We start from the raw sequence: 27695 nt of genomic DNA, 5'->3' as shown, positions 1-27695 counted from the left end.
ATGTACAGAGTTAAAAATGACTTTTTATTTTGCTACTATACAAATTATTGTTTAAACATGCACGCAGAAAAGTATTTTACTACATGTTATTTATTGCATTTCTGCTGATATTCTTTGTTTGAAGGTTATTTTTGACGATGGAAGGATTGTGAAGGAAACAGGATTTTTCCGGACGTTTGCTATTGTTCAGTTTACTGGTACTGATGAAGACCTCTAAACCGCGTTATCTCGACATTAGCGGTTAATTTGCAGTCCTGGACATCCATCATTTTTACCGTTTAGAGATTTTTATTACGGTTAAACTTTTTCTAATGTATAATGATTTTCGGTTTAACCGATTTTAAGGACAACAATTACTGATTTTCAGGATTTAGGAGTAAAATGAAAAACTATACTAATAAGTAAAAAAGCAATTTATTTTCGAACTTTGTACAATTGTTCCTACATTAAAAACGTAAAAATAACAGCTTTAAATTCAATTAAAATTATCTTTATAATATTTAAATCAAACTTGAAAGTTACTTACATTTTTCAAACCTTATAGCACTAGTATTATACTGTCAACTTTAACTCACAAACATTGCTCCATTAAGTTCTTTTAAGAGTTATACATTTTTGCAATTAATCCTAGTATTTTACACATTAGATTAATATCACTAAGATGACTACTAGCAATAATGAATCCATGACTTGAGAAAGGGAGCCCAATCACATAATTTTATGTGGATGTGGAGAAATTCTTCCCCTTTTTTCAACATTATGTAATTCACATACAAGATGTTAGAAAAAATGTTAATCGTGAAGTGGTTAAATAGATGTTTTCAGCAAAAAAGGTGTTTTCTACTATTGCATGTTCTTCTTGACAGAACTCAGCAAATTGCAAAAAGGTTATCTCCCTAGCAAATACTGCAATACTAGCATATTTACATTTGAAAACATCTCTAGTGTTATCAACTTGGTATTGGGTTGGTTGGGAGTAGCCTGTGCACATTTATCACTCATACAATTTAGGACTGACAACTTAAACCTTGCATGAAGTTGGACATTTCGTCCTTTAATTTTATTAATTATGAAAAAATTATTACGTACAAGTCGTAAGTACTAAGATGACAACATACGTTTATAGATAGTACGGATACATTTTGCTAAGAGATGTTATTATATCAGGTGATTTGGATGAGGACTATCCTCTTTAACTACATATTAACTAACAATCCTATTTTATGAATGTAATATAAAGTTTGAAATAATTAAAATAGTAATTATCTCAAAAACACCTATCATATAAGATATTGCAACGTTCTCTATTAATAAAAATTATAGTAATAAAACAATTCTTTTTTAGAAGTTCATTAAAAACAGTGCTTTTGTGTTAGGTCCATAATTGGCAAAAGATGATTTAAAAGGGTTTTACAGCCATTAAGTATTGCGTTTTGGCAAATTTCCCAGATATCCTTTATAATATCAATGACATTTTTCTAAAGTAAAACACAGCTGAAAATTTACATATTTTGTGAACTATAACAAGAAGTTACAACACTGTTTCAAGCTGCATCAGCAATCAAAATTTGTCGGTTGATGACATCAAAGGCCGTGTAGTACTGGTAGAAAAATGCGCCACCTAGAGTCCAGGTGTTATTTGCCAAACCAGTCGCTGGCCGGAATGCTGACAGACAGATGGTTATTCCAGAATAGGACATCTGCGTGAAACAAATTTTAGTTTTAAAGCCAAATCCACTTTTAAATTATTTTACATGGATAAATTAAAAGAATCAGACTTCAAGAAGATACTGCCGCTGATAATGTAGCAGGCACAAAGTACAAAGGTAAATAGAGCCCTACAAAAATAAATCAGATATTAGTTGCGTTAAGTATGGACAAAGTTTACTACCAGTCTAATTCAAAAGGATGCATAAGAATTGTTTATTCTCTTTCAATACCAATTTTGAGAAAATAATTGTTTCCTTTTGGCATTAACGATCAATTACAATGTTCATCAGCTGGAAATTATTAACAGGTGCTATTTTATAGTTTTTGTAAAGAACTTTAAAAAAATCTTTTTTGAAGAAAATGATGATTTTTAAAAACCTTATTAGATTTGATTAGGGACAAAATAAAGGGTGATTCACGAAGATATGCAGAAACTGTGGGAGATCATTCTATATGTAAAAATAATGAAAAAAGTGTATATAAAACATGGATCCAGAAATGCTTCATTACCAAGTTATGGCTAGCAAAAGGTTTCACCCCGATTTCAGCTCATGATGGTAAACAAGGCCATACTAAAATTCTAATAAGATAGATTGAGGGGCGAATTCAATAATTTTTTTATGGTTTTTGGACATGATTAATTAAATAAAACAAGTCCCAGAACTGTAAGTTATGCAGTTTTTGACAAAACCTGTCTCAAATGCAAAAAATGGTTTGAAAAAAAAAACACATATTTTCCTCTTTGGACAGTAATAACTTTGTTATCTCACTCAGAAATAGATCAAAACGGTGTAAAGAACCGAATAGTTGTTTTTGATTAAGTGAATTTTTATTCACAACAGTACAACATGGCTTTTACATTTGACTGATAATTTATTATCAAACTAACCCATTAAACAAATTAAATATCTACTAGGACATTGTTAATTTCAATTTTAGAAGAAAATTGTGGTATATAGTCACTGTATTTTCTTTCTGATCATCACATAAAGTCAGTCACACTGCTCTAGACGGTCCAAAATCCAGCATGAATGAATGGGTGACATAAATAAACAAAGCACCTTGTCAGGATGATCTGTAGCTTTTGATGGAAGTGATGGAATTAAATAGTAAAAGACTTAATGCTTTCACTACAGTGCTGCCAACTGCAGGAAGGGTAATTTCTCCTTCAGAAAAATTCAGCTTTAATTTAAATACCCAACAATTTGGAAACTATTCGACCTTAAGTTGAAAGCAATTTTTTTTAGTAGGTCCAGCTACTACCACTAATTCAGTAAGATAAGAAGCTAATGTATTATGAGATATTGTTTTGCTGACTTTCTCCCTACAACTCCCCCCTCCTCCCACGATTGTAATTAAACCATTCAAATGATCTCAACACAACATATATAAGCTGAATACACGAGTGCATAATTAATTATGATCCCTTGTACAAATCCTGGTTTTCAACATCTCCCCCTGGTTCTTACTATATATCGCTAATAACATTTAAAAAATCCAGAGAAAAAATAAGTAGAAGAGGAAAGCAATGATGAGATATGCGAGTTTTGTTACCCAAATATGAAACTTCTGATTTTTCCAACTCCCAAATTTTGGATAGGTAGATTCCTTGCAGCCAATGCAACCAGCTGTTCATATCATCTAACTAAGTTTATAAAACTATAAACAAGTTAAGGGTCTTGGAGAACCTTAATTGTAATTTCTCTAAGCAGTAGAAATTAAAGGCCAAAAATTCAGCACTTCAACCTTTTTAGGAGCAGCCATCACTACATTGTGATGGAACATACTTATTTGTTATGAAAGTATATCGGGATAATACTGATTCAGTATTTTTAATTTTCAACTACCAAATATAGTAGGATATATCATTGATTCAAATTCAACATTTACAACAATACAAATGCAGTATCATCCTTGTTTGCAGTGAATTTATTTATAAACAGATGACAAAAAATAGTACCGGTTATCACGCTGACACTGACTGTATATATATATATATATATATATATATATATATATATATATATATAGTGTTATTTTGTACACTTTTGTTCACAATATAAGTAGTAATTCATCCATCACGCAATTTCATATAATTCATTCTAGACTATTAAAAATATCTAATATTATCTTCACTATTGACATGTCAAGTATGTTTTTTATATGTTTCTTAGTAAAAAAACAAAAAAAGGATGGAATTGTTTTGAAATTTAGAATACTTAAAAGAAAACAAAAAATATAAACATACTTACTGCAGTAAAACATGCCTAAAATACCTTCAAATTAAAAATATTTTTTACATTTTTTAATATTTTCAGAATTTTTTTAAAGGTTAAATTTTTACATTGAAAGCAATTCATTTGTGTACATTTTGGTACAGGTACCAGCTTCTAGTTTTCTACTGGGCTCCTAGTTTGGATTTTTCAACTGCTGACCTATAAAGTTTTGAGGCAGAAACCGAAAATGGTAGTGTGCAATTTCAGGACATATTCATTTTTTGGTCCTGGTCCCAAAAGCATCAAAAAACACCTTCCACAACCTAGACAACCACAACTAGTAATTTACGTGAAAAAGAAAAATACTTACTTTTTGGATATAATCTCTTCCCTTAATCATATACTCTTGATTGTTAATATTAAACACAATTTTTGGTCCTTTGTACTCTTGGGTGCACGGAATCTACAAAATAAACAAACTAATTGTAAACACAACAAATGCCATTAAATGCCTAAATATGTCATAGAAGCAAAATATTGTTAATCCACATTATTTGAGATACAATAGACAATGTTCTATATTAAAAATGTCTTTAAGATACATTACAGTGTTACAAAAAGTGTATAAGTTTCGGGTAAAAGCAAAGCTCATAAATCTAGGAGTAAAATTTGTGTGGTGTATAAAAGGCCTGATTTGCAGCCAATGCTGAATAAATCCTTTGGTTCACTTTCTTCAGATGCTCTGGAAGCTTCTTGAAAAGTTTTATTCGAGCATATAACGTGTCTTTCAGATAAGGCAGTTCTTTGGCAGAATGTCTGCTTGCCTGGTACAGTGACTATGCCTTGGAGGATCCCTGGCTATGCAATACATGACTGAAAGTGCAGAATGTAAATGGATGTAACTGTCTGTAAGTTAGAGCGTTTGAAAAGTGTCTTACAACTCTTTCTAGGCCCTATTCCTGCCATAATTGTAACTGCTTTCCTCTGCATAACCAGAACTCACCATACACTCTTGTCGTTTTGTATAAGTCTCTGGTTTTACCTGTTCTGGAGTATGGATCGGTCATTTGGTCGCCCTACCAATTCAACCATATCGACCAACTACAGAGTGTCCAAGAGCGCTTCATCAGGATGCTTGGCTCCAGGTTGGGTTTCACTTACCGCACAACTCCTATAAGCGAAGTCGAGAGTCAATTTGACCTCCTACCTCTACATAGAAGACGTCAGCTCACGGACCTGATAAATCTTTTCAAACTGGTGAATGGACTGCTTGACTGCCCAGGTCTCCTCAGTGGCATTGACTTCTCCATCTCAAGAGGAACTCGTTCGATGACCATCTTCCGTAGACGCTACCATCCTACTTACTACGCTTACCACAGCGGTCTCTCTAGACTTCTTAGAGCTGGAAGTGATGCTGCTCCACATGTTGACTTCTTCAATGAGACTGTCGCATCATTCAAGAGAAAAGTGGCTTCCCTTGTAAATAACTAACTAGTAGCCTGCCCCCTCTTCCTGTCAAGTGACATTTGTTTCTTCCTCCATTAAGAACAAGATAATTTTTAAATGCATATTCTTGGGATGCTGTCCAATTTAAATTCATCGCACAGAATTGTTTGGTAACAATGCTCCTTTTTTAATCTTAAATTTAAACATAGTTTAGGTTTACCATAGGTGGATTAGTTTTAGTAAATTATTCTATTTCATGCACTAATTGTAAAAAGGTAGTTTGAAAAGCACTTGAGTGCCATATAAATTCGAAGGTTTTGATATTTTTTCATGTCATGTATATTTTTTACACACATTTTACTTATGTAAAATGCCTTACTTAAAACTGGCGATGATATTGCTAATTCCTTACTGTCTATAATATATTTAACAAAGTCAACAATTGTTGTGGTCATTTATTTGCCAGAGATGTAACTAAGTCCCTTTGTCCATGGATATATTTATAATTTTACCAGAGTTTTTATCAGCTCATCTACATAATTTGATTATCCTTGATAAGACATAATCTGTTCCACTGATATTGAACTTTTCATAGATTTATAACTTTTCTTATCTCCTCAGGTGTTTGTTCATTGCACAACAACTGATAGATAGATTTTCTCCTGGAGGTGATTGTTAAGTTGGACTGGTCATTACTGAATTATTAGTTACACTGTTTGTATTAATTATTTTCTAAGCTACATTTGTGAAGTCACTGAAGCAATCTACTATAATTTTTGTATCTTTCATAAACTCTCCTTTCCTCGTTCTGAATTGCAGTTTTATTTTTTTAATGTTCGGATCATCCTTTTTGACCTCTTGTTATTTGTGGTGTTCCATAAGGCTTTAGATTTATTACTGTATTCATGTATATAAGCATCATTTGATCTTTGTCGGTTTGTTTTCATTTTTGGTCATACGAATTGTTTATTGCTTAGGAAGCCTTTTCATTTGTTATTTGCTTCTAGTTATCTAAAACAATCAAATAAAAAGGCTACTAAAACTATTTTTATTATTTGCAACCACTTTTAATAACTAAAATAGTGTTTGAAAACTTATTAAAACAATTTAATATTTCTGAGGTATTTTAAAGTCGTAACTTAAAACGTATTTTGAAGTACTTTAAAAATCAAATATTTTTTATCAGGATCACCACAGATAACCCGTAATTGGATAAGCTATCAGTGGATAATCAAGGTTTACTGTATAGAAAAAATCAATCCTGACGAAAAATATCTTTTAACCACAGTACAAACAACAGTTTTAGAGGCTACTGGTGAAGGTTATGACATACCAAGTAGCGGTCGGAGAAGAAAATTCTCTCAGCACCAATGAGCTGGTTTATGACCTTTATCTCAGCGGGAGGGCCCATAATTCCATTAGTGCTGGTGTCAGCCAAAGCGTTGCATCCATTCTTGCACACATCCACTTGACTCTTCTTGCTCATCACAACAGAAATCCTGAGAACAGTTAAATCAATCAATAATTGGGTAAACACCTTCATCACTAATGTTATATACATCAGCCAAAGCGTTGCATCCATACTTGCACACATCCACTTGACTCTTCTTTCTCATCACAACAGAAATCCTGAGCAGTGAAATCAGTCAATAATTGGGTAAACACCGGCCCTCTTAACCGGCCTCGGGTCAACCGGCCGCCGCTTTAACCGGCCACAAAGCAAACGAGTCATCGATTGGTCAAAACTCGAACGGCTATTTTTTAACGGTTTAGACAATGCCTGTTCAGTTGAGCAGGTGGTTCTGAACGTGATACATACAGTTAGTTGACAGTTTTAAGTTGTGCAGTTTAGTGTTGTGTTGTAGAGTTTTTAGGTGTGCAGTTTTTATTAAATAAAACTAAAAGTTCGAATGATTATATACTTTTATTTTGTTTAAAAAATGAGTAAAAGAAACGTAAAAGATATGTTTTAACTGTGAAAGACAAGCTCGATGCAATCCAGCGAATTGACAAAGGCGAATCAGTGAAAAAGATATGTGACGAACTTAACGTCGGGAAAAGCACCGTCAATGATTGGCGACGTAATCGCAAACCCTTACACGATTTTTGCACTAGTGTCGAAACAGAAAAGGTGTTGACGAATCGGCCCAACATTAAAAACAACAAATGAGATGGTTGACAATGCGTTATGGCTATGGTTTATGCAGGAGCGGCGAAGAGGAACTCCGATAACTGGACCACTTTTACAAGAAAAGGCAATGTTTTTTCATTAGAAACTAGAAAATCAAAATAACGCAGAGTTTTCAGCCTCAGCCAGTGATGGATGGTTAGAAAGATAGAAGAGGCGACATAGAGTAAATTCTGTAAACACTTATGGGGGAAAAATGTCCGCAGATATTGTAGCAGCAAACGAGTTTGTAATCAAACTAGGAAACATAATTGACGAAAAAATCTTTCACCAGAACAGGTTTACAACGTTGACGAGACTGGTCTGAACTTTAAACGTCTACCACAAAAAACATTCTCTGTTTGGAATGAAAGTTCAGCTCCTGGATTTAAACTTAACAAAGAACCAGTTACACTCGCCTTATGCACAAATGCTGTAGAATCACACGAGCTCCCACTTTTGGTCATTGGAAAATCCCAAAAAACCACGAGCGTTTAAAAACCCAGCTGAAGATGACAATGAACAGCCCATTTTAATAATTGAAGAAGATAACAACACAGCTCTACTTAACGACTTAAGAAAATTGAGTACTAGTGATGATCATCTTGAAGAGAAAAATGTAATTGAATGGGTGACGACGACCTTGGAAAAGATATTTTTAATGACGATCAAATCGTAGAAAAGTGGTTGAGGAGGCAAGTGAACAAGGCATTCCAGAGGACTCTGATGAAGACGATCAAGCAGAAAATAATCAGTCACGAAGAGGGGATAAAGCACTTCAGTTGGCCGCAATGTATATTTAGCAGCAAGACCTGTCGACAGCTGTTATGTGATGTTCATTAAAAGTGGAAAGACTATGCCTTCATAAAGATGATGGGGAAGAAAACACAAAAGAAAATAACAGATTTCTTTTAGCATTTACCCGATATTTAATGTACTTTTTTGTTTCGGTTGTCTAAAATTACCATACTTCGGAAACAAAACGTAGGTTTTACTTATATATTTTCTTATACAATGTATTACTCTATTGTTATTATGTATTCTATATGCCACTGTTCTTTAAAATATTAAAAGTAATTATGTTTTCAGTAAAATAACCTTTTGAATTAAATACATATTAGTTTTTGTTTACTGGTACAGTATTACGTAGTTGGTACGTATACAATATACCAATTAAGATGTTCGTCGGATTATTAACCGGCCAAACCGCTTTCCGGCCGGGGGTTCGGTCCTGTAATGGCCGGTTAAGAGGGCGTCTACTGTATTGTAATCTCTTAGATTATAATTCACAAGAAAATAAATTGTAGTAAAAATTAACTAAAGTATAATTTTCAAATATTTGCATATTATTGTTTTCTAAGGATGGTGAAAGAACGTGTTATTTCCTACCTTATAAACAATAACATGGAGATGAAAACTTAGCCGGAAGCTTGACACAGTCAAACAACAATATCTTGGTAAAGCTATGAAATATAAAATTTGTTACAACGTTAATGGAAACGTAAAATATATACAATAAAAATGACTTTTGGGCTTCAGATCATCTCAATGAGTTAAAGTTAAAGTTACATGGAATTATTAATAGAAAAAAGTAAAATTATATTCTTTCATTAAAGTAATTTTTAGCCTAATTGTTATTTAGTATATAAAATTGAAAACGTTTGTTTCTTAAGTTAGTAAAAAGAAAATATTACACTGAAATTCTGATCACAGCTGATGATAAACCTTTAATGTAATCAGCTGGGAGGCACGACTCTTATTGTAACTTGGCAGTGGTTAGGTTGTTTTATCCCATTTTTATTCATTTAAATCGTGTTAAACATGCAACTAATATAAATATTACTACTGTTTCAGATTATATAGTAGTAAGGTACATAATTTTTCTGGATTGATTGGGATTGGACGTGATCCACATGATCTGGATAATCCAGAAATACAGGAAAAACACAATGGAGCTGATTTATCATTTAGTTTTTTAAAGTTTAATTAGTGAAATGAAACAAAGTTTAAATTATAAACAAGTGATGTTTACTGTTTAAAAAAAAAATCTAAGTCAGCTTCTTTAAACTTAGATGCACTGCTTTCGTGAAGTATGACCACGCGGATCATTTCTACTGACGTCATGTCAGGCACCCTCAAAATAAATTCTCTTGTTGTGCCACAGCAATAGAATGGGTCATGATATCTTCTGGTTCTCCATTATTAGAATGGTTTGTCCTCTGTTATCGTTGAAGAACAATCTGCTGATGCAATCTGAAAATTGATCATCAGCTTGCTATTGTCAGTGTGAAAAAGTCAATAAAGTTTTTTTTTACATAGAGGAATGCATTTATGCATGAGTGTGGGGCTCACTCCGTTGAACACAAGGAATAACCACTAAACTCCCTACAGGCCGCTGGGATCCAGGCCGGGAACCATTTACAGGATTACTTTTGTCTGGCCATGACTTGCGCCTTGACAGAGCCATGCTACTTTTCCGGGAGCCTAAGGGTCAGTCAGACAACCCTCTTCCCATTTTACGCAAAAGACAACATGAACAAACGAGCAAACTCCCTTCAACATATCCTTGCTTCACAGCATTATCCCTATCATGGTTTCTGCAGAGATAATCATAACACTGAAGACAAATGGTTTGTGTTTGGTGAAACGCCCGCGAGATATCCATAACACTGGAGACTTATTTTGTATATGGCTGTTTCCTTCACACGTGTTCAAATAAGCCAAAAAACATGTGAATGTAACGATTCCCATTTTACTAGTATTGGGCCTTATGTTCACATGCTCATTTCCTTCTTAAATACGTGTGAAGGAAAGTTAAATTCTAATAATATTATAAATGCAAAAGTGCCTTTGTTTTGCTTTTGGGGATAAACCATTCGACCGATTGTACTGAAATTTGACATGGACATTCTTGGGGTCCCTGGGATGAATATAGGCTTATTATTTCAAAAATCCACTGGCCTGCGCCCCAATGGTCTTTAAAGCAGTGAAAAATCCCATCTTGGTCTTTAAAGTTCCATAACATGAATTAAAAGAGTATCAACTATTCTGTGTAAACATTTTATTATGACAGCTCCACCATATGTTTAATTAATTTAACAAATATTCTCAATTTTTTTTTACATTTATGGAGTGAAAGCGTAACAAAAGTAACAACACTTCTTATTTCAAAAACTAAGGGTCTGAGCATTCTCTTAATTCAACAAACCATTTGCTCCGTGCCTAAAATTTAAGAAAACAAGCGAGCACAGTGAGTCTGTGATTATAGCAAGTGGACTCACAAAGACATGAGACACTAAATGCAATTTTTATGGCAGAGAATCGTTGAGGGGACATCACGTTCATTACTTACTGATTAGGTATATAATACTGATATAATTTCTACATTCAACCAAGAAAACACTATGATATTGCAAACATGGATGCGGAAGCAAGAATGTCTACTTTACTGTAATATCCATCATCTTAAATATGGATGACAACTGTCAAAATGTAAGTATTGAAAGGTATTAGTATTATTGATGTTGATTTTAGTTTTTTATTTTCGATAAAAATACCAATATCAAAATTATGTATTTTTAAAAATGATTGTTTTTGTTCTCTTGGGACAAGAAGCTTATAAATTACACTTTGTCTCCTATAAGAACCTTAACGCTGCTTTCGGAGTAATAGGATATTCAGGATGGGTAAGGTTAGGGAGTGGGGGCCACCTCCTATGGAGATCCATGTGGAAGAATTAGGGTACTAAATCTCTAAGTCATGTCTCCCTGGAAGAAGGGGAGGCCAGCTCTGAACCAGCCTCTCTAGTCAAAGTAGGCAGGGGTGGCATATCCTTGTTGAGACTAGCAAGAACCTCTGAGGTTAGGGAACAAACCTTACCAACTCCAACAGTCATCTCCCGTAGTAGACTAGACCTATCAAATTGCCCTTGAACCCCAGAATCTCGACATTTGCGGTTAGTGATGTGCCGCTCCCAGACATCCATAACGCTGCCCAGATTGAAGTGGCACATCGGTTTTTGCTGTGCCCAGTGGTAGGTTCAACTGGAAGGTATAAACCAGCCAAAAGAGATTCCTGCTGCGTTAAAGAATTAGTTATACTGAATTAATTTTAATATTACACAACAATATATTTTTATTTAGCTAAACTTTATATACCTCTTAACTATATACACACTTTTATGAACATTTCCAGAAACCTAGAACTACATAATTGGAATATAATAACATTTAGCTAACACTCACTTGGTCACAGGGAATTGCCAGTATACATTTGAGTTAACGTTGATTGTGGAAAAGGCAGTCTTGTTGTGCTTGGGATCTATTCCGCCAAAAAAACAGAGATCCTCCCCTGGTAGTCGTTGGGTCTCTGAAATGTAAACCAACATTATTTACAACTCATGACAGTGTATTTTACTATAATATACTGATAACTCCCTAGGTGATGTAAGAGGAATTGGGTAAGCGATGATGACGTAGATATGCTCCTCGTGATTTTCATATGAAAACAAACATCGTATTTTCAAGCCTGATGTATGAGGTGTGTAGGAAATTTTCATCTATTCGCTACTAAACGTTGTGGTAGCAACTCATCCTTTGTTAAGGGGTGGAGGTGAGAAGGGGAAAACAGACTGATATGTGACTCCCATCATGCATCATCAACTGTTGCTTGGCCTCTGATATTGGGTTGTAATAAACGTACCATTAACCATTGAATTTATCATTTGCTGGTATCGTGAAAATGTTCCGCTCTTCACCATCTTCTTTTTCTCGAGCACTAAACTGTGACAAAACCTGAAAAACATTATCTTTGGAACTATTTTTCTTTTATACTGTAATTTCTGCAAGTCCACCACTACACTATTGTACTACTTGTGTTACTATCCTACATGAGATAATAAAAATCAATATCCCTAATAAAATAGTTTTTTTACTCTATTTTTGTGTTTGAACAATTGTTTTGATTCCTCTATAAAACCCCACCCATCATCACCAAAGATTCCACCTGAATTTCAAAACATCTTAAGCTTCCTCAGATAAACCATTTTGTAAATGAAATAATAAAACTTTACAAAATTACTCCCCCCCCCCTTCTTTTAACTACCACACACCCATAAAAACATAACATTTTATGACAATCATATCACAAGTTGAACATATGATTTATTTTAATTTTAGCTGGTATGTGAGAGAACTGGGATAAAAAAACCCAGCCAGAGTACAGTACAGCTCTGAAATAAGCCAGCACTTATAGGGTTAATAATACATACTCATCAATGTAGAAAATATCTTTAAATTATAGATATCTTAAAATTAAGTGTCTGTAAAACAGTTTATAGTTGGTAATGTTGAATGCCCAATCATTTAATACGACGTGACACAAATTTCTTATTTAAACGGCTTACTATATTTTTATTTGTTTTATTCTATCACTCCCTCAAACTATGAAAATGAAATAATGTAAAATTGTTGAGTTGCATTTTACCACCTTGTTTAGTTATCTTATTTCAATTTTCAATAGTATTAATTCTAAATTATCTAACTCTGAGTTTTTATTTCATCCAAACTGTTGGACGCTGATATAAAGTAAAAAGGGAATGAATTATTTCTAGTTATCTTATTTCAATTTTCAATAGTATTAATTCTAAATTATCTAACTCTGAGTTTTATTTCATCCAAACTGTTGGACGCTGATATAAAGTAAAAAGGGAATGAATTATTTCTATTTTCAATCTCTTTATGGCTGAGTCAAATGTTTTTTGAAAGAGATGCCAAATTGTTATCCTTCTACAAACTTTATACTAAATCTTCCTCTTTGTAGGCTTATTTGTACTTTTTTATGTGAAGATAACAGATCTTGGTGACAATAAGCACAGTTTTTACTCAGGAGAAAAACAAAAATTAAAATTTTTGAAAATACCAAAAACTGACGCTTTGACAACTCTAATCAGAACTAAGACTGATTTTGAAGAGAATCAAGGAATTCAATACCAAGATAATATGCTATTAGTTTCTGGAATAAAAATTTGTTATAGTTTACTGTTACTAAAAAAAAGCAAACTACAATCAAACTCATAACCAGGGCTGGACTCGGCTTTAGTGAGACCTTGAAAAGATATTCTGTCAGGCCCCGTCACGTTCTACCACCACTCCCTCATCACACTGCTTCATTACACCATTGACAACATTTTATCACTTTTAGTTTGAGCGGGCCTGCTCATAAAGAAAACCAAGACGTACCTGTTAATGTAGAAAGAAAATATGGGTTCTTTGAGTCTATTTTGTCTTATCAAATTGTAGAAGAATGGAGTCGCATTATGCGCAAGCTCTTGGAACCCGAGGCCAATTGTTCCATCACTGTCGTACATAGTGTAGATCCATGGGAGGTGAGTCAGTTCAGCAAATCCCTGCCCTGTTGTATTCATCTGTCCTACCTATCAGGATAATATCGGTTAGTAACAGTAGAAAATCATTTTTAATAATGCATAAAGAATGTGATTAACTAGATTATTGTAAACCTTCTCGAAATTACTACATGAAAAATTCTAACTTGTTTAAACACTTTTATTGCTCCCTGGTGTATGGACGACAAGTGATAAACTTCTAACATTTAAATATTTTACATTAGCAAACGGGTTTCTTCATCAAAATATTTTTTTTTCATTCAAATAGATTTTTAAGTCTTTCTAAATCATATGGATAAAAGTTTCTTGACCTACAATGTTTTATACTGTAATTTGTTGTAATAATGTACTTGACTGAAAAAAATCTTAAACAATTTTTAGTTTTTATGTAGAATGTTCATTTAATAAACATATATTGCATTTTCTGTCTTATTTTTCATATGTGTTGATTTAATTGAACATTAATTTTTTTAACTTTGTATTTGTTTATTATTGCCTTACTTTACATCATTCTCTTCCAAATTAAATTATTTAGATGTTTTTGTATACAAATTTGCATGTGTATTGCTCATTTAATAGTTAATATACTTCAAATCTAGAACAAGCATGTTATTTAAGACAGAATTTTGCATATTTTGTCTGATATGTACAATATGGGTAGTCTTACAAGCATGAAGCGTATTTTATTAAATTTTTCAGTTCATTTAACATAAAATCCAATAAATTTAACACCCAACTTTAAGCCATAAAACATCAGTTTCGCTTTATGTCCGTTCTTTCCCAGAAAATCAAGTGAAACCTTTTGCTTTTGCTAGTCTTAATTCGCTAACAAAGCGTTTCCAGACATATGTTTATATTTACTTTTTTCATTATTTTGATGAGAGATAACCACTTGAGAAGTTTGTCAGGTTACTCGTGGGACACACTGTAGTATAAATGCAAAAAAGTCTTTGTTTGTGTTTTTTTTCAAGTGTAAACTACTCAACTGATTGTACTGACATTTTACATCAACATTCTTATGGTCTTACTTACATTAAAAACATAAAACCAATATTTAACACTTTTATTATTTTGTGAGGCCTTTCGATATCAAAGAAATAATGAGTTTATTCCTCCACAAAAATACAGTTTAACAACAATCTACATTCTAGGAATATACACTGCCACTTCATCCAGTAGTGTGGCAGCGCAATAACAGAAAAATAATGTTTATTAGCGAGAGTCCAAACTCTTCTTTATAGACTGCTCACTCCGTGCCGCCTGCTAATCACTGTACTTAATCTTATCAATACAAATTGCCTTATTTGACTAATGTACTTTCGATTGATTAGATATTAAAACTTTGTCTTGTTACTATATTAAGGAAACAAACATTTAACAGCAACAAATATAATACACATATACAAATAAATAATATAATAATGAGGTAATAAATAAATACACATACTATTTACAGTTTAACAAAATAAATATAACGACGAGAAACCAATAAATAAGCCAACATACAATAAATAATTATACAAGAGTATTGTTTAAGAAACTGATATTACTATTTTCAAATAACCATTTTTTCAACTTAATACTAAACAATTTTACTGTGCTACAGTCTTTAACTTCTGAAGGCAGTTGATTAAGTATTTCGGCCCAACATATTTAAAAGAATGTCTAAACAACAATTTCTTTACTTTAGGCGTTCTAAAATAGTTTTGTACTAAGTTTCTCGTTCTATACATTAAATGGATTGTGCCTGTATTACCACTTCTTAAATAGAAGAGCCTTAGCACCTTAAACACAAAAAGATGTTGTAAAGGTAATAATCTTAGCTGACAGTATAGGGGAAAAGAACTTTCACGCTTCCGTTTTTGTAAAATTATTCTTAAAAAATGGTTCTGAATAACATGTATTTTTGTTATTTTATATTTAAAAGTTCCTCCCCAGCATTGTATCGCATACTGCAGCCTAGAGTCAACTAGTGCAAAATATAGTGTTCTCAACAGCTTTTCACCACAAATATTAAAAAAAAAAAAAATTTTCGTAATGATGATTTTAATTTTTTATATAAATAATTAATATGATTTTCCCAAGTTAGTTTTGTATCTAAAAATACTCCAAGATATTTGAAGCTGTCTACTTTCCCTACACTTAGACAGTTACAATAATTAGTTTCAGGACAGTTTAGGATGTGGTACTTCAGCTCAGATTGGAAATGAAAACTTCTAAAATCAAAATTTATATATTTAGTTTTGCTAACATTTATTTCCATTTTATTACTATCGCACCAGATTCTTAAAATTGCCAGGTCTTATTTGTCTCCAGAGCGGTAAAATATTTTTTTCAGAATAAAACAGAGCAATATCGTCCGCGAACGCGCTAGGGACGCCATTAAAATTAGACCCTAAAAGGTCATTAATAAAAATAAAAAACAGAGTAGCCGACAGGACAGAGCCTTGCGGCACACCTGATTTCACAGAAAGGTGTGAACTAAAACTATTTTTAATTTGTACTTGTTGGGTTCTACCCTGTAGAAAACTATTAAACCAATTTAGGGCTATTCCTCTTACTCCCAGTGCATCTAGTTTCAGTAATAGTATTTTGTGATTAACCAAGTCAAATGCTTTTTTGAAATCTATAAATAAACCGGTGGACTTGTTTCCTTCATTAAGGATTGTGTAAATGTAGTCCGTAACCTCAACAAGAGCATCCTCGGTGGACTTCCCTTTCCTAAAACTGTATTGTCTACTGCTAAAATAATTTTTATTATCAAGATCATTAATGAGCCGATTTTTCATAAGTTTTTTGATTATTTTGGAGAAAACTGACAACATTTTTACTAAAGCTTTTTTTAAAAATAGGAACAACAACACTGCTTTTTAAAATTTCTGGAAAAACTCCCTCCGAAAAACTCAGATTTATAATGTAAGACAATACCGGAGAAATAACTTCCGCGATGTTTTTTATTAAAAAGGAATTAAAACTGTCAAAACCAGAGGATTTCTTATTTTTATTATTATTTATTATATTTAAAATTTCGTTGGGGGTTGTTGGCATAATAAAAAAAGAATCACAACTTTGCTCTAAATTTAAAGTAGGGACTGCACTATCTTGAAGGTCAACACAGGAATGTACCAAGATAAAGTATTTGTTTATCTCTTCTGCAACTGTTTGTGGGTCTGAAACAGTTAGCCCGTTATCTAATTCTATTTCACTAACACCTACTTTCGCATGGTCACCACTTAACTGGTTTATTACCTTCCACTGCCTTGCAATATCGCCATTACAGTTTTCAATTTGTTTAGCGTAATATCGATTTTTTAGCGTTATCTATTTCATTAGCTAATTCAGTACAAAACTTCTGAAAATAGTTTTTGAACAAACGATCGTAAGGCCCTTTATTGTAAATTTTATAAAGTTGTTTTCTTCTCTTAAATTTATTTCTAAAAAGATATCTTCTTCAGACACATCACAAAATAATAAAAGTGTTAAATATTGGTTTATGTTTTAATGTAAGTAAGTTATCAGTACCAATATAAGCTCCATCTACAACATTCTTATGGTCCCTGGGATGAAGATAGGCCAATTTTTATTTTGAAAATCCCTCCGGGCTACACCCCACTGGTTTTTAAAGTAGCGAACAATGTCATCTTGATCCCATAAGTTGTGTAATATTAACTGAATGAACCTGTAAAATGTAAACAACTGTTCTGTGTAAACATTGTTTATTATTTTCAATTTGTTTACATTTATAGTGAGTGAACTGAACCGAACCGTGGAAGAAGGGGTGGTTCCCTACAAGGTAACTCTTGAAAAAACATGTCCCAATGACTACTGGAAAGCAGAAGCATCAGTATTTAGTATTCACTTTAGTGCTGGGAAGAATGGTACGTTCGCTGAAGTGTAGTAAATGGAGTCAAGTTGATAACAAGTAGATGAACAATAAAGAAGATGTACTTGGTCAGCAGATTTTGAGGATAGACAGCAAGTCTAGATGAGTGAAGCGCCTAGCGTAGGTCCTTCAGCAATGCCCTAGAATGTCTCAGTTTACATTTATAGTAAGTATAAATGTATGGGTATCTAAAGAAAAACCATAACTTTCCAGTTTTAGATTTCGGCGATTAGGTAAGTACCTACTAATGTACCTTATAAAATGTCCTAAAACATAAGAAGGTCAGAATTTGACTCCAAAGACTCCCTTTGAAGCAGTTGACAAGAACTATGGTAGATGAAATTTTGCTGGACTGTTCTTTTGAACTGATTTACCAATTCCAGCTCTAAATGTTCTTAAATGCTAAAATACTTTTACTCTAATTTTAAAGACTGATATAAAACCCATCTTAGTTTTCTTTTGACAGAAGTAGGCTTCTCTTATCTTTGATATATATTTACTTGATCGGGAAACATAACAAAATCAACGAGGGAACAAAACATACTAGGAAAAAATCGCCATACCTATAAACTTTTGGACGTATTTTCTTGATTGTGGCAACAAGGCAAACTCATCATTGGCGTCGGAAATAAAATTCAGTCGAACTAGCAGTGATCATAAACGTGCATTAAATTGCGTGCAGAGTTGCAGGTAACTGCTAGCAGTGCAGATACAAGAGGCGATGTAGTTTAACTTTTACTATAAATTTAAAGACCGTCATGAAACTAATCTAAGTTGTCTTTTGGCAAAAGTAAGCTTCTCAGAGATATATATTTTCTTGGCCGGGAGATAGGCAAAATCAGCTTAGGAACAAAAAAATACTAAGACCGAAGTAAATTAAAGTAACTATAAATATACACCAATTAACATATTTTCTTGCTTGTGTAAAGAAGTCTAATTCAACATTGGTGTCGAAAATATAATATACTCAAAGCAGAAGTGCTCATGCAGGTGCGAAACATACGAAATTGTGTGTGAAGCCGCGGGTAACTGCTAGTAATCTATAAAGCAATTCATTGTTTCATAATAAGACATCTAGATGTATATTAATAAAGTTAGTTGATGGATACAGAATGTAGAACTTTGTGTGAATTATTAGACATTAACCCTAGAACTGGCGGTCATTTCATCCTGTAGTGTCGGGCTGTTTTGGAGCTTCGCGCAAGGTTTTTTTAAAAAAAATATTAAAAATATAAAATAAAAGCAATATAAATAAGAGTATATATTTTTGTGTTCAGAATTAAACGTAGAATTGCACTATATTGTAAAATTAACCATCAAAAATTTTCTAATAAACACTTTTTTTAATCAAATATAAAATTTACGAAAAATATTTCTTAAATTTGGGGGGGGACCATACCTAGCAAATGAAGTTATAGTGAGAAATATTTATAAGTGAGATAGCCATTCTGTGTCAAATTTTATCTAGTTTCAGAAAAACATAAACATTATACACATTTATGAAAGCATCATAAAGCTATAGAACAAAAAGCAGCGATGCGTATAAATTCTGAAAATCGGGTGTACACGTAAGACTTTGGTAAAACAAGTTTTGCTAATACATTTATCTATGAATACATGTTATTTTGCATATTTTATTACTTAGAATAAAATAGAATATACAGTAGTAATGAAATAATTACCATAAATTATTTTTTGAAAAGTAAAAAAAGTTAAATTTTGCCATTATTCAAAAATTTTGCGAAAAATTTTCATTCAGCAAAATATAAAATAGTTTCTAAAGCTTGTACTATATAAAAATTTATAAATTTATGGTTTATAAGTAATAGGAAATATTATGTAGTTAGAAAACTATAAATATAACTAAAGATATTGAAAAAATATAGAATAACCCAAACAGTTATTATATATAACCAAAGAAATTACAGGAAATATATATTTTATTGTGAAAACTATCTATTTACCAAAAATAAATAGTTACTTCAGAGCTAAAAGAGTGCTATAAATAACGTTTAGTAAGTGAAAACAATAACAAACTATGTGAAATGAATTTTAGCCAAGTCATTTTGCCATAGCCTACACAAAGCCGGTAATTTCTCAAACATATTTCAGTAAATAGAAATTGATTTATTCTAAAATATATATGTTTACACTACGACGACATCAAACAACACACTACACATTAAATACGACACTAAAACACGCGTAAAACTATTAAAACTTACAAATATCCACAGCTCGGCACGAAAGTGATACAGAACGGCAGCGGCAATATGGCGGTCACAACAAACGGCGTCGCGTTTTCTTTTACGTTCAAAATAACAAGCTTGCTACGTCATAACCATAATACAAAGAGGAATAAAACTCATCTGTTCCTTAGCATTTTTCTTCCCGAATCCAATGGTGCATGAATTATATCGATACGTTACCGGAGTATATTATAAAAAGTAATTATACGAGGGAATGCTTGATCGACAAAATTTTGACGGTTAACACCACAAAAGCGGCATTAACCGACATAATTATGTCGATTAACAGTTCTAGGGTTAAGAGCTTAAATGACAAATTACTACTCTAAACCATTACAATTTAGTATAATTTACATCCTCGATGACAGCAATTTGGTAGGATGTTCTTTGCTTTAGTTATATTGGCAATATATCCTTTCACTCTAGGGGGACTTTCTACAATTGTTTTATAGTCGTGCAATGCATTTTTTACGACTTTTTGTATTTATTCCGGGAAACATAAACATAAAGTAGTAATTTTGAATCATTATGTGCATTTACTAAACAAAATATGTTTACCTCTAAGCTGACAAGATGACTAGACAAAACCAAAAATTTAGGCTAAAATTTCTATAGACATTTACTTCGAAGTTATGAGTTAAGTTTACTAACCTCGATATTTGTTTTAGTTGTAAGCCAAACTATTTGTAGTTTAAAATAATATGTAATTATTTTCTTATGTGATTATTTTTAACTCTTACTATCAGATTTGAATGATCAATAGTGAATTTCAAACAATTCCGAAAATGTACGATACACAACCTAGGCGAACAAACTCGAACATTTCAAGTTACTTGACAATTTAGAAGTCATTGGAGTGTAACAGAAGTTTAGTAATAGTAGTAGGTTCTACTTTCCATCAAATATCAGTCCTGCTTGGTGCAGATGAAATAGGCCTTCATCAGGAATAAAAATAAAAAATTATTATATAAATTAGCTGGAGCGTGGCATCGTTGAATCACTTTAAAACTTTACAAACACACTCCACGAACATACCCACCAAAAACACATATTTTATGTAATAATTTTGTATCTACATTCCTGAAACTATCGTGACAAAACATGTAGATTTTATCTGTATCACACAGGACTGATATTTGACGGAAGGTAAAAACGAATTATTAGTTGATTTGTTCAACCCAAGGGCTAATAATATGTTCATGATGTTTAGTTTAGCTCTAATTCATCTTCTGCTTAGTGCAGCGTCTGAAAAGAGCTGCACTAACAGAAAAGAGCCTTGTTTAACCCACCAGTCATCCAGTGTAATCGAGATGAAGAGGTATTAGTCCACAGCGCTTTTGGATTGTGTCTAAAACATCGTATTGCACTCAATTGGGGACCTGAAGAGACACTGAGAACACCTCTGCATCTAGATTACACTGGATGGCTGCTGGGTAAAACAGACATAGCTCTTTGGTGTCTCTGATGTCGAAACAATGAAAAGAGTTTGTTGTGAATGTCTCTGCCATTTTTTGGTTCTCTCTAGATTGACGTGCACGCCAGATTCCAGAAGTAATATCTGTGAATATGTCGGAATTGGGCGATGCCATGGAGCTAAACTAAACAATCATAATAACTTAGAAATACATGCAACATAAAGATGCTGGACGTTAGTACATATGACATACTAGATACTTAGGTTATTAATAGTAGAGTCCTATACATCTCCAAATAGTATGTGTATTTACTACATACGCATTCGTATATAGCTTACATGACCCAGTATAATAATCTATACTTACAAGGAACACATCCTTGCTCATGTAACCCATAAATTCGTTGGACACATTGAATTCTCTTCCATCTGGTTGGTATGTGGAGGATGTTTTATGGTTGTAGCTCTGGTGCACAGCTAAAAATAAGCCACAGAACATTAAAAATTTTGTCACTACAAACTAGAGAATTTCCGTTTACAAAAAAAATGCAGGATCTTAAAGGATAAGTGTTACAGTCACAAACAATAGTTGAACCTGTGCTGTTACTACTCCGTTACTAGTTAATAGAAGTTACATCTGATGTTCTTGGAACTAAATTATTGGTGGATTAATAATAACCTAATTGGCACGCGTATTAATTTTCTCTCTTGTGAACTTTGTAGCTGCCGAGCAACATCTCTTGTGCCCCATGTCCGTAAGTAAAATTTATATTTTCGTATTATAAATTAGCCCTTTCATACGAGACATCTAATTCTACCTGTAATGTAAAGTAAAGATAAAAATATTAAAGTAACAAATTAGTTGATGTTTTATTTGGCAGATTAAAATTGATAATAGTTTGAGGATGTCATTCTGATGAGATCACGTTGTCATGAATCGATAAATGACTAATACTATCGTGATTTTGCTTTAGGCGAGTTCTTCCAGTCTCTTATTTTAACTTCTGAGTCTCTGAGTTTGATTTTAACTATAAGTACAACTTCTAATCTACTAATCTTCACTTTTACCGACTACAGCTGCAATTAAGGCTAAGGTGCTGATGCGCGCGCTTGTAAGTCAACAACGTGAAGGGAAGTTAATTTTAAAGTTTTAAATAATTATTAAGTTTGTATGCAAAATTCCCATAGAACATTGGAACTATTAGGCCCACCTCTATGATATCATTTAGTTCATTACCACTGTATTTGGCAGCAATGTGGCAGTACATTATTTTATGTTTAACATCTAGAAGTGGTGCTTTTATGTTTATTTGCCACAGTTAAACATATAAGTAAACTTTGCAAATCGAGTATTCATTACTACGACCTCAGCTGTATCCAACCCCATGTGTTTTGTTCGTTCGGTACAGGTTATGGCTCTGTAAGAGACGCAGAACTGACGAGCAGGTGGTCGGAGTTAGACCAAGGCCACACTAGAATCCCAGGCCTCGCTGCTGCCCTGCCGCTGGCTGCGTGACGTCACGGTAAGGGGCGGCTCAAACCATCTCGGCGTTTCGCACCCTCATACTTTTACTTACTTTCACTTGTCATTGACACCAGTCAATTGTGACCGTTTGTTTGACTACAGGACACATCTGTTGGGATACTGTGTGTGTGTTGGGGATATTGTCGGAGCCTGGTTTATATGCCGAGTAAATGTTGCGTTCCAGAGTGTAAAAGCAATTATGTTAAGCCATTTGTTAATGTTTTTTCATTTCCGAAAGATCCTGAGACATTCCGTACGTGGCTAAGAGCGATTCACAGAGATAGTTGTGAGGTTACGTCCAACTCCCGCGTGTGCATTAAACATTTTTGACGAAAGATATATAATAAAGGAAGACACTGTAAACTCGACCTGACGGCACCATTTAACAGTTAAGCGGGATAGGCTAAAGCTAAGGAACGATGCGGTTCCAACAATTTTTTAAAACTTGGCCTGACTACATTGGAAACTAATCTGCCGGGGGCTGAGAGGAAGGGGTCCAGAAGAAAGAAGAGGGGAAGCAGAAGAGCGACACCAAAAACAAATCCAAGAGGAAGAACGGCGGGACACAATTGACTCATTCAGCTGTCTCACAAATAATTACAGTAAAATGTGTAACTTAGAACTTAACTATGTATATTCCCAACAGGACAACAACCAACTATTTTTATTTTTAGTTTCCATTAAAGACAATATTTACCCTACACAGTTACATTGTCCTTAAACAAGACGACTTGTCCTTTTATTTAGTTAAAAAATAATAACTTGATCAAGAATCGTAGTTATTTTGCGAACGTTTTCACAGAACTTAAAAATTGACAGTTGGTCCATGCTAAGAAATATAATTAAAAAGCTATCCTCTGAAGTAATAGACATACCAAAATCAGACAAAGTAGAATGTATAAGCAGTTTGTTGGATGGGATGTTAGAAGAAACAACAGACACTAATGTTGCAGAGAAGTTAACTTTCTTTAAAGAACAAATTAAATTAACATCTTCAGTTAAAATTTCATATTGTACGTTTTCCTTAATTTGGTTTGCAACGTTATTCTTTTGTTTTCCAGCTGCATACAAAAAGATAGAGATGCCAAAGTTTTAACTATGCCCCACGATCCACGATACTGCAATCTTTTACCTCAAACTTAGGAACTGTAGCTCTGGACTACTCATATTAGATATCTAAAAAAAAATTATCCTGTATGAAAGAAAATGAAAAATGTATGTAGCTTACTTATTGATGAAATTTATGTAAAACCAGAAATGAGCTATACAGGTGGTAAATTGGAAGGACTAGCTCATAATCAAAACCAAAACTCTATTGGATTAGCAACAACCATTCAGTCATTTATGATAAGGCTCACTACTTTCACACAATAAAGATATTGTAGGGTTACTTCCCTGTAGAGATTTAACCAGTGATTATTTGTATAGTCTAATTTTAAAAGTATTGAAAATGTTAACTGCTGTTGGGGTAATATAGTGTTAAAAATTATTTCCGACCACAATGGTGTTAACAGAACTATGTTTACAAAGCTTTGTGGTGGAACACTTAATAGTAGTTTTTTCAATCCTTATAACAAACAACAGGAAATTTTTGTTATGTTTGACACTATTCACCTTTTTAAATGTGAACAACTGCCATAAGAAACAACTGGCTGAACCAATCAGACAGTAATCAATCATTTATCTTCCCTGACTTTTATGATAGTAAAAATACTCATTTTGCAAGTGTTTCACATCTAAAGATTATTCAAAAATTAGAAGAACGTAATGAGGTTAAAACAGCCCTATCATTAACAAAAAAAGTTTTATTCCCAACTAATATTGAGAGACAAAACGTAGATTTATGTGTGAAACTGTTTTGATGTTAAGAAACATAGCTGCTCTAAAGCACCACGCTACTCAAAATAACAATAATGCATTTTTTGGCACAACAATGTTTTTAGAGATAATTCTTACGTGGTGGAAGATTGTTAACGTAAAGAACCCCTTCAAAGGTGTGAGGTTTTAATGATAAGTTTTGTAATCCAGAGCAAACGTTGACGGATGAAAGTGTGTTATATTTAATGAAGTTTGTTGAGTGGTTAGAAGCATGGGACAGCTTGCCAGTTCAAGGGGAGGAAACGGGTAATAGAAGGAAACGAAATGGCAAACTCACTTTGGACACTCAAACTGCCTTGGTTCACAGTGTAAAGACTATAATAGTTTGTAATTAAGTACTTATTTAAATAGTTTTAAGTATAAATATGTACTAATAGGTAAATTTCAAACGGATAACTTAGAAGCGAGGTTTGGGCAGTACAGACAAATGTGTGGAGGATGCTACAATATTTCTGTTGTACAAGTTCTTTGAGGCAGAAAAAAATACTGAAAGCTGTCAGCCTAATAAAGGTTGTATCAGCTTCTAATAAGATATTTGAGATCAAAGATTTATTTTTTTACAGACCAAGACCTTGTTGAATAAAAGCGATAGTTTTGATTTTAATGATATTGATTTTGAAGATGTAATTAATGATGTTGCCATCTCAGAGAATGACTTTAGTAGCCTTAGTTTACATAGGTGGGTACATATGTTTCAAAATGCTAAAATCGAATACTTGTAAATAATGTGAAAAATGCTTTGTAGAATACAAAGAGCTAGTCTCTAGCAACAATGTGTACTGTTCTTATCTACAGGTCATTGACAGGGGAAGTTTGAAGTACCCATCTAGTTTAGTTGTAAATATTTTAACTGATTGTCTTAAACTCTTTAAACTTGTTGTAAGCGACAGGTATGAAAAAATGTTTCTAATGTTAAAAACAACAGAGAAAAGTTTTTGATTTAATTTAATGTTAGATCACCTTAGCGACTCATAAATTTTTTCCATGTAAAACTTGTTCTGTTAGTTCTTTGATTTATGTAAAAAAGTGCATAAATATCTTTACTAATATTCTTTTAAATAACTATAGCAAACAAACAAGGGAAAAAATTGTAGAAAAAGAGCGTGGCAAATGTAAAAAAAGAAAGATTAATAAGTTAAGGCCAATAAATAGTAACTTTTATAATAAGAATAACTTTTGTATTGCTTATTTCATTTACCTAATAATTCCAAATGAATTAAATATCTATGTACTATGATGAAGTATTTGTGCTAAAGGGATACTCCTTGAGATAGGATAACTACCTTCACCGGTTATGCTGAAATATTGATAAGTTTCACGGTGAGTCCTGGCGGCCAATGCTATTCTTACGAGATGAGCGCTGCTCGCCCCGCGCCCTTACTGTGACGTCACAATATGAGCAGCGCGGCCTGGGATTCCTAGTGTGGCCTTGGTTAGACAAAGGGTGCTCCCCTCCCCCTGCCGCAGAGTGAAGATTGTTTATAAATACTTCCTTGGCAACCACAATAAGCAGGGAGCGTGCACCGGGCATTTGGAAGGCCTTTTGTAAGCTAAAAGACTCTCCAAGAGACATAATCTATAATATTGGATATAACTGTATAACTTTGGAGTTTTGGTCAAAGTCTACCATTGTTGTATATACCTCCATGACGAGGGAAGGGTTCATGTTTTAAATAAAGTTCGTAATAAATTTGTAGAAGTCTAGTGTAAATAACACATATACTGAATCTCCATATACTCCGATTCCAATTCCAAGAATGAATTAGAGCTTTTAAAAATTTACACGCAACCGTTCGGCTTACTTACCACATGGTAAACTAGTCCTGGGGCATTCAGAAGAGATGACCCAGCTATATGCCCAAGCGGTATCCATGATCATTTTGAAAGTCTTCCCAGGTTTTCCAATATTTACCAATCCGTAGTACTCGGACTGTAAAGACAACACATATTTTGGTTAATTTCTGTCTGTACAATTGTTTTAAGCAAAAATAAAAATCACTATTATATTGAGTATGTGTTTTTTATCCTTAGGATTTTTATCTAGACCTAACTAAAAAAAAATTGATTTAAAACAAAGTACAAAAGACTAACCTACTCTGGAAATGTATAATTTGAATCAATCTAATTTACAGGTAAAGTGGAGGGACTGAATTTAATTCGGGATAAAAAAGTCAAGGAAAAATATGTATTAGTTATAAATGCACGATATTAAATTGATATAGGATACATATAAATTCCAAATCAACGATCAACTGATTTAAAAGTGAAATTTGATTGTTATTTCATAGCTACCATTTGTTAGATGCTAATTCTTGAGTAGGGGAGGAATAAGAAGATAAAGACTTTAATACATGTTTGCATTTCTATTGAACAGACTTGTGACTCAGAAGCGGAAAGACAATTTGACTTATTTGCACACAAACTAGTTGTTCCTAAAAGTGATATAGGAATTCCCCTTAAGGAAAAAACTGATCATTAGCTGCACTTGTTTTCATGAAAGGTAAAAAAATCAAATTATAGGTCTACATATTTTCTTATGGGTAATAAATGTTAATAGGTAAATATAACAAATGTCAGATACCTGTTATTAAGATAAAGAGCCTAAAAAATTGCTTTTTTAAGCCAAATAGCAACTATTTTTTCATTGGCTGGTAGTTGGATTCTATAAATGTGTAAAGGTTATTATTTACTCTCCCAATAAACCTCCCATTTCAACTCCAATGAAAATCATCACGGTTGACATTTATTCCTTCCTTGGGAGAATGCATACATTGATTTAGCTAAAAAGTAGGTTGTGTTCTTAT

General features: G+C 33.0%; 1 protein-coding gene across 1 annotated transcript in view; it reads right to left on the bottom strand.

The window, feature by feature from the left end:
• Nucleotides 1–395: 395 nt before the first annotated feature.
• The window catches only part of LOC124371229 (lysosomal aspartic protease-like), a 32519-nt gene continuing 5219 nt past the window's right edge, over nucleotides 396–27695 (bottom strand). The window contains exons 3-10 of the mRNA XM_046829560.1: nucleotides 26698–26821; nucleotides 21856–21965; nucleotides 13779–13972; nucleotides 12241–12320; nucleotides 11784–11907; nucleotides 6706–6871; nucleotides 4297–4389; nucleotides 396–1700 (exon numbers count right to left, since the gene is read on the bottom strand). Coding sequence (XP_046685516.1) covers nucleotides 1545–1700; nucleotides 4297–4389; nucleotides 6706–6871; nucleotides 11784–11907; nucleotides 12241–12320; nucleotides 13779–13972; nucleotides 21856–21965; nucleotides 26698–26821 — 1047 coding nt within the window. The 3' untranslated portion in view covers nucleotides 396–1544. The remainder of the gene's footprint in view (nucleotides 1701–4296; nucleotides 4390–6705; nucleotides 6872–11783; nucleotides 11908–12240; nucleotides 12321–13778; nucleotides 13973–21855; nucleotides 21966–26697; nucleotides 26822–27695) is intronic.

This window comes from Homalodisca vitripennis, unplaced genomic scaffold (assembly GCF_021130785.1).
Source record: "Homalodisca vitripennis isolate AUS2020 unplaced genomic scaffold, UT_GWSS_2.1 ScUCBcl_1133;HRSCAF=4372, whole genome shotgun sequence".
In the NCBI taxonomy this organism is placed as follows: domain Eukaryota; kingdom Metazoa; phylum Arthropoda; class Insecta; order Hemiptera; family Cicadellidae; genus Homalodisca; species Homalodisca vitripennis.
Note: the sequence above shows the minus strand (reverse complement) of the source record. Positions and strands in the feature narration are given on the sequence as shown.